General features: G+C 61.6%; 1 protein-coding gene across 10 annotated transcripts in view; it reads left to right on the top strand.

Annotated features, from left to right (window-relative positions):
• Positions 1 to 16,899, top strand: part of Plec (plectin) — a 61,815-nt gene that overhangs the window by 33,549 nt on the left and 11,367 nt on the right. For 8 of the 10 annotated variants that reach the window (XM_076556160.1, XM_076556161.1, XM_042265061.2 and 5 more), the window contains 29 exons: positions 4,347 to 4,408; positions 4,742 to 4,831; positions 5,676 to 5,753; positions 5,857 to 5,949; positions 6,896 to 7,062; positions 7,688 to 7,803; positions 7,879 to 7,985; positions 8,079 to 8,198; positions 8,279 to 8,374; positions 8,630 to 8,757; positions 9,044 to 9,137; positions 9,822 to 9,976; positions 10,058 to 10,379; positions 10,465 to 10,542; positions 10,631 to 10,792; positions 11,015 to 11,119; positions 11,229 to 11,324; positions 11,535 to 11,660; positions 12,499 to 12,651; positions 12,751 to 12,905; positions 13,004 to 13,130; positions 13,247 to 13,430; positions 13,520 to 13,677; positions 13,820 to 13,998; positions 15,134 to 15,272; positions 15,360 to 15,716; positions 15,791 to 15,874; positions 16,071 to 16,175; positions 16,271 to 16,369. In XM_076556160.1, the coding sequence (XP_076412275.1) occupies positions 4,347 to 4,408; positions 4,742 to 4,831; positions 5,676 to 5,753; positions 5,857 to 5,949; positions 6,896 to 7,062; positions 7,688 to 7,803; positions 7,879 to 7,985; positions 8,079 to 8,198; positions 8,279 to 8,374; positions 8,630 to 8,757; positions 9,044 to 9,137; positions 9,822 to 9,976; positions 10,058 to 10,379; positions 10,465 to 10,542; positions 10,631 to 10,792; positions 11,015 to 11,119; positions 11,229 to 11,324; positions 11,535 to 11,660; positions 12,499 to 12,651; positions 12,751 to 12,905; positions 13,004 to 13,130; positions 13,247 to 13,430; positions 13,520 to 13,677; positions 13,820 to 13,998; positions 15,134 to 15,272; positions 15,360 to 15,716; positions 15,791 to 15,874; positions 16,071 to 16,175; positions 16,271 to 16,369 (3,935 nt within the window). Of the gene's footprint in view, positions 1 to 369; positions 601 to 3,427; positions 3,676 to 4,346; positions 4,409 to 4,741; positions 4,832 to 5,675; positions 5,754 to 5,856; positions 5,950 to 6,895; positions 7,063 to 7,687; positions 7,804 to 7,878; positions 7,986 to 8,078; positions 8,199 to 8,278; positions 8,375 to 8,629; positions 8,758 to 9,043; positions 9,138 to 9,821; positions 9,977 to 10,057; positions 10,380 to 10,464; positions 10,543 to 10,630; positions 10,793 to 11,014; positions 11,120 to 11,228; positions 11,325 to 11,534; positions 11,661 to 12,498; positions 12,652 to 12,750; positions 12,906 to 13,003; positions 13,131 to 13,246; positions 13,431 to 13,519; positions 13,678 to 13,819; positions 13,999 to 15,133; positions 15,273 to 15,359; positions 15,717 to 15,790; positions 15,875 to 16,070; positions 16,176 to 16,270; positions 16,370 to 16,899 lie in introns of those variants that run through there. The other 2 variants (XM_006989314.4, XM_006989318.3) reach the window with 2 other exon arrangements.

The raw sequence follows: 16,899 nt of genomic DNA, 5'->3' as shown, positions 1-16,899 counted from the left end.
CACTTAGACGCCTTGCAGTGTGCAAGGTGTGGGCGTGGCCGCCCGCAGTTCTGTACTCTGCCCATCGCCTCAGCTGATCCGGCCTCTTGGAGCGGGTGACACTTGGACATCCTGCTGGGAGTGGCCCTCCCGCAGTCGCCAGGCGTCTTGAGAGTTACCATGGGCGTGGGAGGAACCCCGGAAAACTCCGATCACCGGAGAGTTCCCAGACCCTCTTGGCTAGAGGGCACCTGCACCCCTGTCCCCTCGACTTCCCGCGAGCTGGTCTGCTGCTCCCTATGGGTTGGGGCGCGGCTTCCTGGCCCACACTGGGCGGGGCGGGGCGCTGGCAGCAGGGGCAGGTTCTCCGGGTCTGGGCACTGCGTCCGGTGGGCGGGGGCGAACGTGGAAAGCCAAGCCAGGGCCTTCAGCCTTGAACAGCTCCCGTGCCTTCCGAGAGCGACCCGGGGCGCCCGGGGTTCCCGGCCATGGCAGGGACGTGGGCGATGAAGGGCGCCTTCACTTCGCAGAGGGAGGTCCTGCTGGAGCGGCCCTGCTGGCTGGATGGGGGCTGCGAGCGGGTCCGCCGGGGCTACCTCTACGGGCAACTGTGTTGCGTAGGTGGGTGCGGCCGCTCAGGTCGGTGGGCAGGTCTCTGAATTTGTGATGGGGGTGGTACTTGGCCCAGGTACAGCCCCGCCTCCAAGCTCCGGAAACACCTGGGGAGGAAGGCAGGCTAGGCTGGCTCAGGGATAGGTTTGCCTCTGGAGGAGGGGGATGGTAAGTGGGCGGGCCAGGGGGTTTTCTGGGCTTGGTGCTCTAGCTGGGGGGGGGGGGGGGGGGCGGGGGGGAATGATCCCGGAGCGGAGCCGACGTTAGAGTGGGGCTCTGGGTCCTCCCCCTTAAGCTACCATTGGCCTTCAAGTTCTCTTCCAGTGTGCGTGTGCGTGTGCGTGTGCATGTGTGTGTCTGTCTGTCTGTGTCTGTGTGTCTGAGGTGGGGAGGGATTCTTTGCTTTGGCTAGCTTGTTACCACTTCGCTGGGAGCAGAAAAAGACATTTCCTTGTGGGAACATAATGACCTCCCTTCCTAGGGAGACTGACTTGGTGCTGAGCGTCAGCCCCGTTCCACGGATGTGCAGCACAGTATTGACGCGGGGGTGTCCCTGGGGCTGACTGGCCAGGTGGGAGAGCCCCATGAGATAGATGTACAGCAGCGTTTGAGGGCATGGCTTGGGCCCTGGCCAGGTGGGGGGCTGGGCAGCTTGGGAGCCTGTGGGCTTGAGAGTCTGAGTAGGAGGAGCAGGAGAGGCGACATCTCCAGCCAGGGGCGAGGGGCGAGGGGTGAGTGGCGAGGCGGAGCTGGGAGAGGTGAGAGCAAGCATAAGCTCCGAGGCCCTGAAAGACTTTTAAGGAAGGAGGCCCCTAGAGACAGACTGTTCAGGGACAGGGGTGCTCAGAGGTCCCCTGGCGAGGTGGAAACCCCTACCTGGAGCTGTACCCACTTCCCAGACAGCATCCTTAGAACGGTCTGGGTTAGGGTCTGTGTCTATCTCGGATGCCAGATCCTGTCTCCCCCACAATCTAGTGGCTTCTTGGGTTCCTGTGCTCAACTGCTGGCCCATTTCCAGGAGTTGTCCTCGACAGAGTGGCAACTCACTTCAGCAATGTTACACACCGCCACTAATTTTAAAAAAGATTTATTTCTTCACGTATATGAGTGCTCCACTGGGGTGTAGTGCCTGCATGGGAGAAGAGAGCCTCAGAGAGAAGAGGAGGGCGTCTGATCCCGTTGTAGATGGCTGTGAGCCGCCATGTGGTTGCTGGGAATTGAACTCAGGACCTCTGGAAGAGCAGCCAGTGCCCTTAACCGCTGAGCCATCTCTCCAGCCCCGGCACACCTCCACTTCCCTGAAGGGTTTGCTTTCTGACTGGGAGATTGCTGGCCTGGTCTCTGAGGAGCTCTCGGAGCCCTGACCAGCGTAGAGTCAGATTTGAGGTTCGGAAGGCCTTTGGAGTGGGAGGAGTCGTCTCTGGTGGGTTGTGGTGGTCATTGGACTAGAGGGGAAAGAGGTAGATGGTCCTGGGTTGGAGTCCGAGGAGAACCCTCAAGTGAGGGGCAGTGTATGCCACTCAGCAGAGCGTGGTGCTCTGGGGTGAATGTCAGACTTCACGCCGGCACTCGCGCCCACTCCGCCCTACAGAGTTTTGGTGCCCCCTTGTGGCCATAAGGGGAGCAGTGAGGGCAGCGGAGGGCAGACTTCCCGGAACAGAACGCAGAGGCCTTAGACACCGGGAGGGGGCTGGTCCTCAGCAGTCCACAGCTGGATCACATCAAGGCTGATGCCTGGGCTGGAAAATTCTTGTGGTCTGGGTGGTACATTTTTTTTTTTCCTAGAGTGGGTCGGGTAGGTTGGGCAGTTCCAGATGCCGGCCATAGGTGGCTCCATCTTCTGACCCAAGGGAGCCAGAGGTTACAAGAAGCCAGGTCTAGTCACAGGGGCCCTTGTGCCCTTTGCCCAGGTCTTGTACCTTTACAACCGGTAACAGCTGCTATCTCCCTGCCCGGCCCTGATGCAAACAGCCCCATCCTGCCCCAAGGTACAGCTTCCTTTCTGGTGAGTCACGGCGGCACCCGGGCCCCCTCCCCAGGTCTGACTCACCGGCTGTGCCCCCTTGGTGCGCTGCCTGCTGCCCCAGCAGCCCTTGCTCCCACCCCAGCCGGGGAGGTGTCCCCGCAGCTTGGGCTGGTCTGCTCTGCTGGGATGAGTCACCACTGAGCTATGAGCCCTTCTTGCCTGAGGTGTGCTTTGCCTGGCTGGGCTGGCTGGGGCTGGACTGTAGGGGATCCTGTGGGAGACTCTGCCGAAGCCAGGAAGTCCTGCAGGAGGGCCTGGCAACCTGGCCGCTGCGGGGGCTGCTGGATATAGGGCATGGTCCCTGCTCAGTGCAGGATCCAGGAGCTGTGGTTGAGGGGAACTTCAAGGAGTAGACAGGCAGCTGGTCTCCACCTCCAGGAGTTTCTCCTGCAGTCACTGTGCAGGGAAATAGGCTGGTTATATCCACACATTAATTAATACCCCCGTGTGGTAGGGTACTAATGCTCACTGCCTGTGCTACAGGATCCTTCCTGATGGCCACGGGGACAGTAGGTGCTCCCTTGTGATCTTGGGGCCAGCCCTCCCTCCCCCATCTCTCTACCCAGGTCCCACTGCTGTGGGTAGGGTGGGTGAGGAAACCCGGGGTTTCCTGTTTCTGGTGGGCTGAGGGTGTGGCCATGGGGGAGGGGCTGCCTTCCTCCCTTCCCCGCAGGGACACTCCCCTCTGGGGGGCGGGCCAGGCGGGGTAAGGCTCCTGGGGCGGGACGGCCCCTTGCTAGGAGTACGGGCAGGGCAAGGGAGTGGTCACCAGAACTCCAGTCTGAGCTGAGCCTCGGTCGAGTTAGTGCCCAGAGCAGCCGGTGGCGGCGGGCGGTGGCGGCGGCGGCTTCAGCCTTCAGCAGGCGCACCACACAGGAGGCTGCCTAGAGGGAGCCCGGCACCTGAGAGCCAAGGGACAGGGTGACGAAGGGGCGGGGGCAGCACCATGTCTCAGCACCGGCTCCGTGTGCCCGAGCCTGAGGGCCTGGGTGGCAAGAGAACCAGCTCAGAGGACAACCTCTACCTGGCTGTGCTCAGGGCCTCGGAGGGCAAGAAAGGTAGCTGGCATTCCTTCTGAGCGGGGGCCTGGTGACAGGAAGGGGTCCTTCCTGTATCAGGAAGCCTTGGCACAGAGTGGGGGGGGGTGGGGCCCTGTTACAAGGGTATGGATTTCGGGGACGGGCTCCAAGATGGGGGCCCGTGATCCATGCCCATCATCGATTGGCCCTTGACCTGTAAGCCAGGGGCCGGGGTGTCTCGGGCTCTCTGTGTCTCTGGGAAGGCCTGCTGCCCTGTCAGGGAGACTTGACTTTCCCTCCAAAAGCCCTGCCGGTCCCAGGGCTGCCATGTTCTTGCTCAGCCTGGGAGGCAGCATGTGGGGTGGGGCAGGCTGGGACTTGTGTGTTCTGGGCCCCGGGTACAGTGGCTCCAGACCTCCTCTCTTGTAGAAACAAAGGAAGTTTTAAACAGCAACACCCTGCTGGGACTGGTCCCGTCGCAGGACTAGGGCAGGCTAGACCTGGGTTCCTTGGTCTCTGGTGTCTGTGTGGGGAGGTTTCTTGGGGGACCTGGGGCTTTCTGATCTGGGCAAGGCCTGGGGTGGCCCTGGTGGAACCTTGTCAGGCAAGGTGTGGCCCAGCCGACCGCTGTGTGTCTGCGTAGTGCTCACCTCTGGGGGCCTTTCTAGGCTTCTCCCAGGCTCCAGGTAAACTGGTCTTGTCCCCTCTAGATGAACGGGACCGTGTACAGAAGAAAACTTTCACCAAGTGGGTCAACAAGCACCTCATCAAGGTGAGTGGAGCCCGCTTTGTGAGCTGGGAGGGTTCCCCAGCCCACACCCACACCCCCCCAGGGGGTTCTCACACTTCCTCCGCTCCCCTTTCATCTCTGAAACCTGTTATTTTCTGCTTTTCCTCCCACACTTACTCTGTCTCTTTCTTCCTCTCCCTTCTGGTCTCTCCTGGTCTCTGCTGTAGCACTGGAGGGCAGAGGTAGGTGCCTGCATGGGGCAGGGGTGTGCTCCAGGCCCTTGCTTCTTCACACCCTGGGCAGTGAGTGCCCCGTGCCTGAGTGCCTGTGGGGATTCTCATCTGTGGCCCTCTTGACCCCCCGCTGTTCCCACAGGCTCAGAGGCACATCAGTGACCTGTATGAAGACCTCCGGGATGGCCACAACCTCATCTCCCTGCTGGAAGTCCTCTCAGGGGACAGCCTGGTATGTGTGCCCCTGCCTGCCTGCCTTCTCCCTCGGGGCCTTTCCCACTACCCACTCGGTGTCCAGCTTGGTCTCTCACCTTCTCCGGCCTCCTCCAATCCCGACTGCTCCCCCCTGGCCAGGGTGTTGGCATTACAGCCCAAGGCCAGGCCTACGAATGGCCGCGGCCCCCCGCTGTTCTCTGCATTTGAGCCCTAACACAGTAACCTCATGCTCTGCTCTGCTTTGGTTTCTCTGCTGCTTGGACTCTGAATCTTGACCTCTGCCCTTTACCCTCTGCCCTGCTCTGGCTGGGCAGCCGAGGGAGCGGGACGTAATCAGGAGTGTGCGCCTGGTGAGTGGTTGTGCCTGCTGGCCTGGCGGCACCTGGGCTTCCCAAGACTGTGGAGCCCACCCACCTCACCTGGGGATGGATGGCAGCCGATCCAGCCCGGCCCACATCTGGCTCCCGGGCGGGCTGATGGCTATGTGACGAGCTGCCTGCTGCCTGCCTGGGGCTGGGCCAGAGACTCACCAGAAGCTGCAGTGGGCACCACTGAGGACCCCCCTTCAATGCCACTGCCCTCCGCCCGTGGCTTCCTGGCCATTGTCTCCTCCCCACTCCCTTCCTTCCTTCCCACAGCTGGGGTTGCCGGCTTTCCAAGCCTGCCCCTGGTGGGCTGGTGGTCGGTCACCCAGCTGAGGAGGGTGAACCTGGGCTCCTGGAGGGGCTGTCGGTGCACTGGGGGAGACCCTTGGTTTAGTTGCTGCTGCTGCTGCTGCTGCTTTGGGGGTGACGGAGGGGTGGGGGTCCTGAAGAGGCTGCTGCCCAGTGGACTCTAAGCCGGGTCTTGCCTCCTCTCAGCCCCGAGAGAAGGGAAGGATGCGTTTCCACAAACTGCAGAACGTGCAGATTGCCCTGGACTATCTCCGACATCGCCAGGTAAGGAAGGCTGTCTACCTGGCCCCAGGCTCTAGGTCATAAACCCCAAACCTGGCCGCCCTCCCTCCGCTCTCTGGGTCCTGACCGAGCCATTTGTTCTCAGGTGAAGTTAGTGAACATCAGAAACGATGACATTGCCGACGGGAACCCCAAGCTGACCCTTGGCCTCATCTGGACCATCATCCTGCACTTCCAGGTCGGTGGCCACCCGCCTCCCATCCACCTTCCCCTAGGGTTTCAATGGGTTCCATGGCTAGTTGGCTGGCCCTATTCCTGGCTAGGGTGTGGCCCCGGGAGGTGGTGCCTTCGGGCCTGCTTGCCAGTCTCGACATATGCTAGCTAGCTCCGTGGCTCCAGGGTGTAATCCTCTCTCCAAGACCAAGACCTGCCTATCCTGTGCCCTCGGGCCCTGGCTAGATAGGGCTGGTGGAACCTCCTTGTAGAGGAATGCATTTTCTGCTGGCTGCCTAGAGAAGTTTCTGGAGCTGCAGGGATGCCCTGGGTGACTCATCCATTGCCTGTGTTAGCCTCACAGGAAGCCACAAATCTAAGATCTTGGGCCTAAAAGCCAGGCTGGCATGGTGGCTGAGTCACATGGGCTGGCCAACAGATAGATTGCTAGGGGACAGGCTGCCACGCCTGTGGACAGCAGGCAGGCTGGTAGACCCAGGCCGGCCATTGGGTTTAGGGTCAGGGTGCCAGCCCCACACATCATGTCCAGTTCCCAGCGACTACTCCCTCCCCCTGGGCCTGCAGCTAGAGAGGGGCCTTGACCTGCCCCTCACCCCCAACAGCTGGACCTACTTTGAGGGTTGCCCGTCTGTGCCCATTGCCCATCATCTGTGTTGCGTGCCAGCCTCTGGGGGGGTTGGGGGGGTATACTCCAGCCTCCCCCAGCTAAGGGGAGCCCAGAGCACCCGTCATTTGGCAGTAGAAGTTGGGGCCTCCGTAGTCTTCTGTGGAGCTGCCTGGTCTTGAGATAAACGTGGTGGGCTTTCGCCCCAAGGACCCCAGTGTGGCCTGGGAGCCCTGGGCATTACAGTCGCATGCTAAGCTGCTCTGCCTTCGTGCAGGTGATCAGGGCCTGCGGTGGTGTGGGTGGTCGGTCAGGCAGGCCCCTGACTGCTGTGTGTGTGTGGCAGATCTCAGACATTCAGGTGAGCGGGCAGTCAGAGGACATGACTGCTAAGGAAAAGCTGCTGCTGTGGTCCCAGCGTATGGTGGAGGGTTACCAAGGCCTGCGCTGTGACAACTTTACCACCAGCTGGCGTGACGGCCGGCTCTTCAATGCTATCATCCACCGGCACAAGTACGTGTGTTTCCCTGGGACAGAAGGAGGCTGGAGGTTGGGAGCGCTTCAACCCTGTGACTTCAAAACAAGTCAGGGTAGAGAGGCGGCAGGAGGCATGTGTTATCTTCCGCTGTTGGAACCTGGTGCCTGCAGGGTGTATTGAATTCCTGCTGCTTCCTCTGGGAGGTGCCTGGGGCAGGGCCCTGCTGTCTCCTCCAGGGCCCTCGAGAAGCACCTCTGTTCTTCCGGGCTGGTCAGGTCCACGTGGACCCTCAGAAGGAACCTGATGGGCAGGGAGGCTGTAGGAGCCCAATTGATGATGTCTAGCCAGTGCACTGTGCTGGTGACCACCGTAGGCTCCTTGGGTCCCATTGCTGGGTGTGGTGGTGGTGCACGCCTTTAATCCCAGCCCTCTGGAGGCAGACACAGAGGCAGGTGGTTCTGTGAATCTGGTCTACATAGGAGTTCGAGGCCAGGCAGGCAGGGTTACACAGTGAGACCCTGCCTCACAACATTAACCCTCCAACCCCAAACAAAAATCAACGTCCCTGTGGCAGGGTTGGCTAGGATGCTTGAAGGACTGTGTCTGTGTAGCCCTGCTCAGTGGGTGTCTCTCTCCCATCCATTCTCCACTCGTCCATAGGCCCATGCTCATTGACATGAATAAAGTGTATCGTCAGACCAACCTGGAGAACCTAGACCAGGCCTTCTCCGTGGCAGAGCGGGACCTGGGGGTCACAAGGCTCCTGGACCCAGAAGGTACGAACCACCCCCTGGCTCTCCCCATCCTCCCCCTGGTGTGTGGGCCCCACTGAACCAGCCTCCCCCCTGCAGACGTGGATGTGCCTCAGCCTGACGAGAAGTCCATCATCACCTACGTCTCATCCCTGTACGACGCCATGCCCCGTGTGCCCGGCGCACAGGACGGGGTGAGGGCCAATGTGAGTGGGTAGCCCACGATGGGTGGAAGGTGGGTACCTCAGCCCGGGACCCGGGACCCCGAGGGCCGCTCGCTCACTCTCCTGTGCTCACAGGAGCTGCAGCTCCGCTGGCAGGAGTACCGGGAGCTGGTGTTGCTGCTTCTGCAGTGGATCCGGCACCACACCGCGGCCTTTGAGGAGCGCAAGTTCCCTTCCAGCTTCGAAGAGATTGAGGTGGGCCCCGCCGCCGACCTGGGCTGGTGTCCTGCGGTTTGTCTTTTTGGTGTAGCTGCTGACACCCCTTGTCTCCCTAGATCCTGTGGTGCCAGTTTTTGAAGTTCAAGGAGACGGAGCTTCCTGCCAAGGAGGCAGACAAGAACCGGTCCAAAGGCATCTATCAGTCTTTGGAGGTAAAGGGAGAGGCCCCTAAGGGAAGTGAGTGGGGTGTCTCCTGTTTTTTTTGGGGCTACCCAGGGGTGTGAGAGTCGGTGTATTCCCCTGGGTAGATAACGTGAGGCCTCCGTGAGGCCCAGAACTCAGTGCCTCTCAAGCATGGCTTGACCTCGCCTGGTGCTTAGGGACTAAAGTCGTACCAGATTGTGGAGGGGACGAGCGTCCAGGAGTCCCCGTGTCCGGTTCGGGCCTGAGTGTGCCCCTGTTCACAGGGGGCAGTACAAGCGGGCCAGCTCAAGATCCCCCCTGGCTACCACCCGCTGGACGTGGAAAAAGAATGGGGCAAGCTGCACGTGGCCATCCTGGAGCGGGAGAAGCAGCTCCGGAGCGAGTTCGAGAGGTGGGCCGCGTGGAGGGCGGCAGGCGGTGTGGGAGGCGGCAGGCGGGTGGGGCCCTGCGGTGGCAGGGGAGCCACCCCAGGGTGAGTCATTGCCCGAGGAGGAAACCCCCGCCACACCAGGCTGGGGAGCCCAACCAAGCTCCAGCGCTCTAGGGCCAGCAGGACAGTACGCCCCAGGCAGGCAGTGAGGCCAGAGCGGAGGGGAGCCGCTCCCTGGCCCTGGAGTGTGGTGGGCCCGGTGACTCACTCACTCACTCGGGGGTTCTGGGGGTGATCTGGTTCCTAGGCTGGAGTGCCTTCAGCGCATCGTGAGCAAGCTGCAGATGGAAGCTGGGCTGTGTGAGGAGCAGCTGAACCAGGCCGACTCCCTGCTGCAGTCGGTGAGGGGGAGAGGAGAGGCGGGGCCGAGGGGCGGGGTGGCAGGGTGAGGGTGGAGCGGGCACCCGTCCAGGCCCGAGGGAGGAGCCCTGAGCCTGCCTACTCTGCAGCCAGGGCTGTGGCCTGCTGGGCTACAGGCACAGGGTGTGGTGCTAGGGCGGGGAAAACCAGGCCCTCCTGGTTTTCCGCCAACTCTGACCTCCTTTGGAGAGCAGAACTGGCCTCTGGCCACCAGGCAGGACTCTCTGCCTCCCTGCCTCATTCCAGAGTGTCCCTCTCTCCTTCATCCCCTCCCTCTCCAGGAATTGGGGAGTGGGGGAGACCCCAGCCTCATTGCTGGCTAAGTGCCATGGGGCCCAGAAGGCACAGGGCTGTGGGCCTGGGTGGGAGAAACTGTGTGGTAGATGATGGAGGGTGAGGCGGAGAGACTCTGTGGACAAAGCCTTTCAGGTGTCTGTCCTTGGACCCAGTGGGAATCTTTCGGACGGATCCCGATTCCCCAGAGGACTGATACAGATTTGCCTAGAAGCGTGCTAGGAAGATAATGTGGGATTGCCAGGAGAGAAAGGAAAGACAGGACCTTGATCTTAGGCTGCGGAAGTGGGTGGAGGGGCGGCCTTGGTTGAGAACCGTGGGCAGTGAGCAGGAGAGTCAGCCAGACCAAGTCACACAGGACCATCTTGCAGGATATTCGGCTGCTGGCCTCAGGCAAGGTGGCTCAGCGGGCTGGGGAAGTGGAGCGAGACCTGGACAAGGCCGATGGCATGATCCGGCTGTTGTTCAATGACGTGCAGACCCTGAAAGATGGGCGGCACCCACAGGGTGAACAGATGTACCGGAGGTATGTGCCATGCCTAGGCAGGGCGGGTTCGGGGGGCCTGGGACCCGCCTGACCCTCTTCCCGACTCCTGCGTCCTCTCAGGGTCTATCGTCTGCACGAGCGCCTGGTAGCCATCCGCACCGAGTACAACCTCCGACTGAAGGCCGGCGTGGCAGCCCCGGTACAGACCCAGGTGACCCAGGTGACCCTGCAGAGTACACAGAGGCGCCCGGAGCTAGAGGACTCTACGCTACGCTACCTGCAGGACCTGCTGGCGTGGGTAGAGGAGAACCAGCGTCGGATGGACGGGGCCGAGTGGGGCGTGGACTTGCCCAGCGTGGAGGCACAGCTGGGCAGCCACCGGGGCATGCATCAGTCTATCGAGGAGTTTCGGGCCAAGATCGAGCGGGCACGGAATGATGAGGTAGGCGGTACCCTTGGGGTGGGCCACGGTTGTGGGCCATGCCCCGGCCACTGCAGACCTTACCGCTCCCACCTGTCTTTTGCAGAGCCAACTCTCCCCCGCCACCCGGGGTGCCTACCGAGAATGCCTGGGCCGCCTCGACCTGCAGTATGCAAAGCTGCTGGTGAGTTGCAGGGGCAGTCCCTGGGAGGGGTAGGCAGCCCCAGTCAGTCTGTCAGTCAGTCAGCTGACTCATTCTTTCCTACTTAAAGAACTCCTCCAAGGCCCGCCTCCGGTCCCTGGAGAGCTTGCACGGGTTTGTGGCGGCAGCTACCAAGGAGCTGATGTGGCTGAATGAGAAGGAAGAGGAGGAAGTGGGCTTTGATTGGAGTGACCGCAACACCAACATGGCCGCCAAGAAGGAGAGCTACTCGGTGAGGCGGCTTTTTCTTCACAGCACGCCCCCGCCTCCCCCCCCATCCACACCTCCCATGCACCCCCTCCCTTCCCACTCGCATCCATACTGTCGCCCACTGTTGGGAGCCCCTTGAGTTCGGCTTCAAGGCCCTGTGAAGATGGGCGTGAGACTTGCGTCGTCGTCGTCGTGTTCACAGCCTTCCTGAAATTGTCCCTGAGACCCTCTCCCTCTCTGCCAGGCCCTGATGCGGGAACTGGAAATGAAGGAAAAGAAAATCAAGGAGATCCAGAACACCGGGGACCGGCTGCTGCGGGAGGACCACCCTGCCCGGCCCACAGTGGAGGTGGGGTGGGGTGGGGCAGGACCGCAGGGAGCCTCGGGGAGCCTCGGTGGGGGTGGGGCCGTGGGACCGATGGCGTGGGGGCGGGGCCTGAGGACCCTGCTGTCTGCAGTCCTTCCAGGCTGCCTTGCAGACGCAGTGGAGCTGGATGCTACAGCTCTGTTGCTGCATCGAAGCGCACTTGAAGGAGAACACAGCCTACTTCCAGGTGAGGACCAGAGCCTCTCTTGCTCCTGTGGCCCGGCTGCCCTGCCCTGGAAGGGTCCCCATCGGACCTGACATATGTGTAGCCCTGACTGCCAGTCCCCCTGGGGCGGGGGGGGGGGGGGGGGGGCGGGGGCAGTCCCGGCACCTCTTCCCTCAGGTCTGGCTGTTTGTCCCGGGTCAGCCCCCCGTGTGACCCCTCCCGCTCTGGTAGTTCTTCTCAGACGTTCGGGAGGCCGAGGAACAGCTGCAGAAACTGCAGGAGACGCTGCGCAGGAAGTACAGCTGTGACCGCTCCATCACCGTCACCAGGCTTGAGGACCTGCTGCAGGATGCCCAGGTGAGGCAGACACCAGCAAGGACCAGAGGGGCAGGCTGGATGGAGCGTGGGCCAACAGGGCTGAGGAGACAAGGCAGGGTGCAGGTGTGCGGCAAACAGAAAAACAAAAACAAAAACAAAAACAAAAACCGGGTGACCAGCAGGTGGGCTGGCATGAGCCCCAACCTTAGAGCCTACCTGAGTGGAACGTCCTCAGCCCTATGGTGAATAATCGACGTCGTGGCCTGACGACTGGAACAGGGCCTAGCTGCAGGGCCGTGAATGGCAGCTGGGCAGCTGGATGTGGTGCCCATGTACACTGGGGCGTGGCTGGGGGGTACCCACAAGAGTCCCAGTGCTCTGGACAGGGAGTCTAGAGGCAGAGGGGAGAGGAGGAAGCTGGTTCTGGAGTCTGCAAAGACTGGACCGGCTTCAGTGCTTACCTGAGAAGGTGGGAGAGGGTCAGCTGCTCCAGCATGGACTCTGTCCTTGAACTGCTCTTGGCGAGGTTTGTTCTCGCTCCCCTCCGGCTGGGGCAGGACAGGGGAGGAGGATGCCCCTCTTCTACAGCTAGAAGGGGAGGGAGCAGGGGCGAGGTCATTGCAGGGGTAGGTTTGTAAGTAGGGCCCTACCCCTTCTTTATGTAGGAGCGGTCCAGGGTAGGGATGGGTACCTAGTCTCGGTTGGAAGGAAGGGGCCCCGTGGAATCAACTGGCGGAGGCCTATACCCTCTCCCAGCTGTACCTGCCTTTAAATGCCCTCATTCCTAGCATCAAAACCCTCCCCAGACAGGCTTCTGGGTCAGGTATCTCTGCACCCGGAGCTCGATGGGTCGACCCTGAACCTCCCCTCCCCACAGGACGAGAAGGAACAACTGAACGAGTACAAGGGGCACCTCTCGGGCCTGGCCAAGCGGGCCAAGGCCATTGTGCAGTTGAAGCCACGCAACCCTGCCTACCCTGTGCGGGGCCACGTGCCCCTGCTGGCTGTGTGTGACTACAAGCAGGTGGAGGTAAGGGCGGAGCTAGGCTGTGCCCAGGCCCGAGGGGACGACGATGGGCCGGCCAGGGCATAGGCCTAGCTCCACCCTCTGCTACTCTTACTGTCCCAGGTGACTGTGCACAAGGGTGACCAGTGCCAGCTACTGGGTCCTGCCCAGCCATCCCACTGGAAGGTGCTCAGCGGTCCCAGCAGTGAGGCTGCTGTGCCTTCCGTGTGCTTTCTTGTGCCACCGCCCAACCAGGAGGCCCAGGAAGCGGTCACCAGGTGGGTCCCCCGAGGGTTCCCAGCTGCAGGAGGGGGCTTGTGGACAGTGAGGAGGGTCCCGGACACCCCTGAACACGCACACGGTCCTTGCCTACTAGACTGGAGGCCCAGCATCAGGCCCTGGTGACGCTGTGGCACCAGCTGCACGTGGACATGAAGAGCCTCCTGGCCTGGCAGAGCCTCAGCCGTGACATACAGCTCATCCGGTCCTGGTCCCTCGTCACGGTAGGGCGGCGGCGACCCCCGTGGGTCCTGGGAGGGACGGGAAGATGGCGTCTGGGGGGGGGCGGGCGTGCGCCGTCTGGCCCGACCCAGTTCTCAACGCCGCGTGCCGCCTCCAGTTCCGCACGCTGAAGCCGGAGGAGCAGCGCCAAGCCCTGCGCAACCTGGAGCTGCACTACCAGGCCTTCCTCCGGGACAGCCAGGACGCTGGCGGCTTCGGGCCCGAGGACCGGCTGGTGGCCGAGCGCGAGTATGGGGCTTGCAGCCGCCACTACCAGCAGCTGCTGCAAAGCCTGGAGCAGGGTATGGCGTGGGGGGCGAGGCCCTGTGGGGTGGCCGGCGGGCAGGCTGTATGCAGGCCGTGGCTGAGTCCACCCGGTTGTTTTCCCCAGGCGAGCAAGAGGAGTCTCGCTGTCAGCGATGCATCTCGGAGCTCAAGGACATCCGGCTGCAGCTGGAGGCCTGTGAGACCCGGACCGTGCACCGTCTGCGGCTACCCCTGGACAAAGAACCTGCGCGGGAGTGCGCCCAGCGCATCGCCGAGCAACAGGCAGGCGCACCCCCCCCCCCCCCCCCCCCGTTCCCATCTCACTCCCCCTGCCCACCCCAACCTCCCTCCCCTTCCCTTCCAGGGAAGCCGGTTGTTAGGCTCTGATGGTCAGCGTGCCTCTCTCCCTGGTCTCTCTCCACAGAAAGCGCAGGCTGAGGTGGAGGGGCTCGGCAAGGGAGTTGCCCGCCTCTCTGCCGAGGCTGAGAAGGTTCTAGCCTTGCCAGAGCCGTCTCCTGCCGCTCCGACTCTGCGCTCGGAGTTGGAACTGACCCTGGGCAAGCTGGAGCAGGTCCGAAGCTTATCTGCCATCTACCTGGAGAAGTGAGTGTTCCTGTGCAGGTTCCGGGGCCCAGTGGGGCTCCTCCGGTGAGGGCAGTGATTGCAGACGTGTTCTGAGCAGAGGAAAGATGGGGGGTGGGGGGTGAAGTGGCAGTGGGGCCCGTTGAGCAGTCTGGCTGCGGGACGGAGGGCGTGGGTTTGGACCTGCGCACAGTGTGAGGGAGGGAGGGAGAGAGAGATGCCATGAGGTGTGGCCAGACTGGTGGGTTCAGGAGGAAGGACCGATTTTTCCACATGGAGGGCATCAGTGAGTTTGAGAGACAGATGAGCTTCTTGGTGGAGAAAAATGGAGACCTGAGAGGAGCGAGTAAGGCTGGAGCAAGGCTTGAGACATTAGAGGCACAGGGCAGCAAGATGCTCCCCAGACCTCTTGGCCTCATCCTCTCAGGGTCCTCCTTGCAGAGCCCAGCCCCTTCTGCCTATCCTCCTGTGCCTAGCTGCAGAGTTTCTATGTCTTTCTTTCTGTTTATCTCAGCATATTTTGATTCAGAGGCACAGCAGGTACATTCATAAGGCCTGTCTTTCGGAAGCCTTGTGCCCTCAGCATTTACTTCCAGCATGTATTGGTTCCTGGATTACACAGTGCATTCACACTTTATTATTTTTTATTTTTAAATAATTTACTTTTATTTATTGTGCACTGGTGTTTTACCTGCATGCATGTCTGTGTGAGGGTGTCAGATCCCCTGGAACTGAAGTTACAGACATGTGGGTGCTGGGAATTGAACCCGGGTCCTCTGGAAGAGCAGTAAGTGCTCTTAACCACTGAGCCATCTCTCCAGCCCCTGCATCCACCCTTTGTTAACAAATACAGTGTTAGAGAGGACCGTCGGTCGGACACACGGTCCCCTTCCTACTTCCTGTTTGCTCAGCCGGTCTTGAGTGTAGTCTTGAGGACTACACTACAGGTACTATCACCTGCCCCAGGACTTCAGAATCTGCTGCTCCTAGCTGGAGCATCCTCCCTCCGGGTCTTCCAGCTTAAGTGACCACTGCTGTGGCCGGGTAGGGTCTGGGCGTAGCAGGAGGCCCCTAGGGGCCGCAGTTCCTTCATCTAGGGTGTGTGGCTTGAGCCCATGTTATCTCCTGGCTCTGAGTCTTGCCATCTCCCACCTAGACTCAAGACCATCAGCTTGGTGATTCGCAGTACCCAGGGGGCTGAGGAGGTGCTTAAAGCCCACGAGGGGCCGCTTAAGGAGGCCCAGGCGGTGCCTGCCACCCTCCAAGAGCTTGAAGCTACCAAGGCCTCACTAAAGGTACCATCCGGGAACCCGTGCTTCACCGGGGGACAGGGTCAGTAGGAGTCCATGTTGAACTGGTACCAACCCTGCCTCGCCCAACAGAAACTGCGGGCCCAGGCGGAGGCGCAGCAGCCCGTATTCGACACCCTGAGAGATGAGTTGCGGGGGGCACAGGAAGTCGGCGAACGGCTACAGCAGCGCCATGGCGAACGGGACGTGGAAGTGGAACGGTGGCGCGAGCGCGTCACCCAGTTGCTGGAGCGCTGGCAGGCTGTACTGGCCCAGACCGACGTGCGACAGCGCGAGCTCGACCAGCTGGGTCGCCAACTCCGCTACTACCGGGAGAGCGCGGACCCACTGAGCGCCTGGCTGCAGGATGCCAAGAGGCGGCAAGAGCAGATCCAGGCCGTGCCGATAGCCAACAGCCAGGATGCACGGGAACAGCTGCGCCAGGAGAAGGTAGGGCCCCCCGACAGGCTTGGCATGTGGTAGGGCGCAGCCTGTAGCTCGAGGCTAACCCCTGCCTCCCTCAGGCCCTGCTGGAAGAGATCGAGCGTCACGGCGAGAAGGTTGAGGAGTGTCAGAGGTTCGCCAAGCAGTACATCAACGCAATCAAGGTGAGGCCTCCCAGCTTGCCAGCTCTAAAACTCAAAACTGGGGCACGCTTGCCAGTTGAGCGGGCACCGGACTCTCGAGTGGCCCTCCCAAGCCTGGACTGTGCCCGAGCAACAAGCCCGTGAGGCAGCCGCCTGGGGATCAGGCCCAGGCAACCAGAGTGGAGAGCTGGCAGCTGACTGCGTTGTCTATCTGTAGGACTATGAGCTCCAGCTGGTCACCTACAAGGCGCAGCTTGAGCCCGTGGCCTCCCCAGCCAAGAAGGCCAAGGTTCAGTCTGGATCGGAGAGCGTCATCCAAGAGGTAGGATGGAGGCGGGCCAAGCCTCAGCTGAGCAGGGGGCTAGATGGACCTCAAGGGGTCTCCTGGTCACTGACTGGCCCTCTCCTTCCCCCCAGTATGTGGATCTGCGGACACGCTACAGTGAGCTGACCACACTCACAAGTCAGTACATCAAGTTCATCAGTGAGACACTACGCCGCATGGAGGAGGAAGAGGTATGCCAGGGGCCATGTGGACCGGGTGGGGGAAGCCCCTTCTCCCCATTTCAAATGCAGCCCATAGCCCATAGCACCCCACCCCAGCACGGCTCCCCAGGTCGCCCTTCCTTGTGGCCCCCCCCACCTTGATCTGGCTCGGCTCTGCTCTCTGCCTGGCGGCTAGTGCGCCCTTTCTCATTGGCTGGTGTTCCTCGGTTGCATCCTTCTGGTTCTCCTGTGTGCTCTTCCCAGAGAGTCTGTGTTGGTGTTACTGGGTCTCTTGCCTTAGGAAGAGTTGGTGTATGTGGCTGTAGGGTTTGGAGAGTGGTGTCTCCGAGGAACTTGGCCGGGCATGGTGCCACCTGTCTAGCTCCTTACATCCTAGGTGGCCTGGTTGGCCCGCCTTCATCCTTGCCTCCTCTTTGCTCCTGTTTGCCGGCTTGAGAGGCCTTCTGTGCTGGCTCTGGTCTGCACGGCTGTCTGTACTTGGGCTGCCTCACCATGCCCTCACCCCATTGGGCTTTGGGGACAGCCCCCCCTCCCTGTGT

The sequence above is a fragment of the Peromyscus maniculatus genome, chromosome 20, assembly GCF_049852395.1.
Source record: "Peromyscus maniculatus bairdii isolate BWxNUB_F1_BW_parent chromosome 20, HU_Pman_BW_mat_3.1, whole genome shotgun sequence".
NCBI lineage: Eukaryota > Metazoa > Chordata > Mammalia > Rodentia > Cricetidae > Peromyscus > Peromyscus maniculatus.
This window is presented reverse-complemented; position numbering and strand designations above follow the sequence as displayed.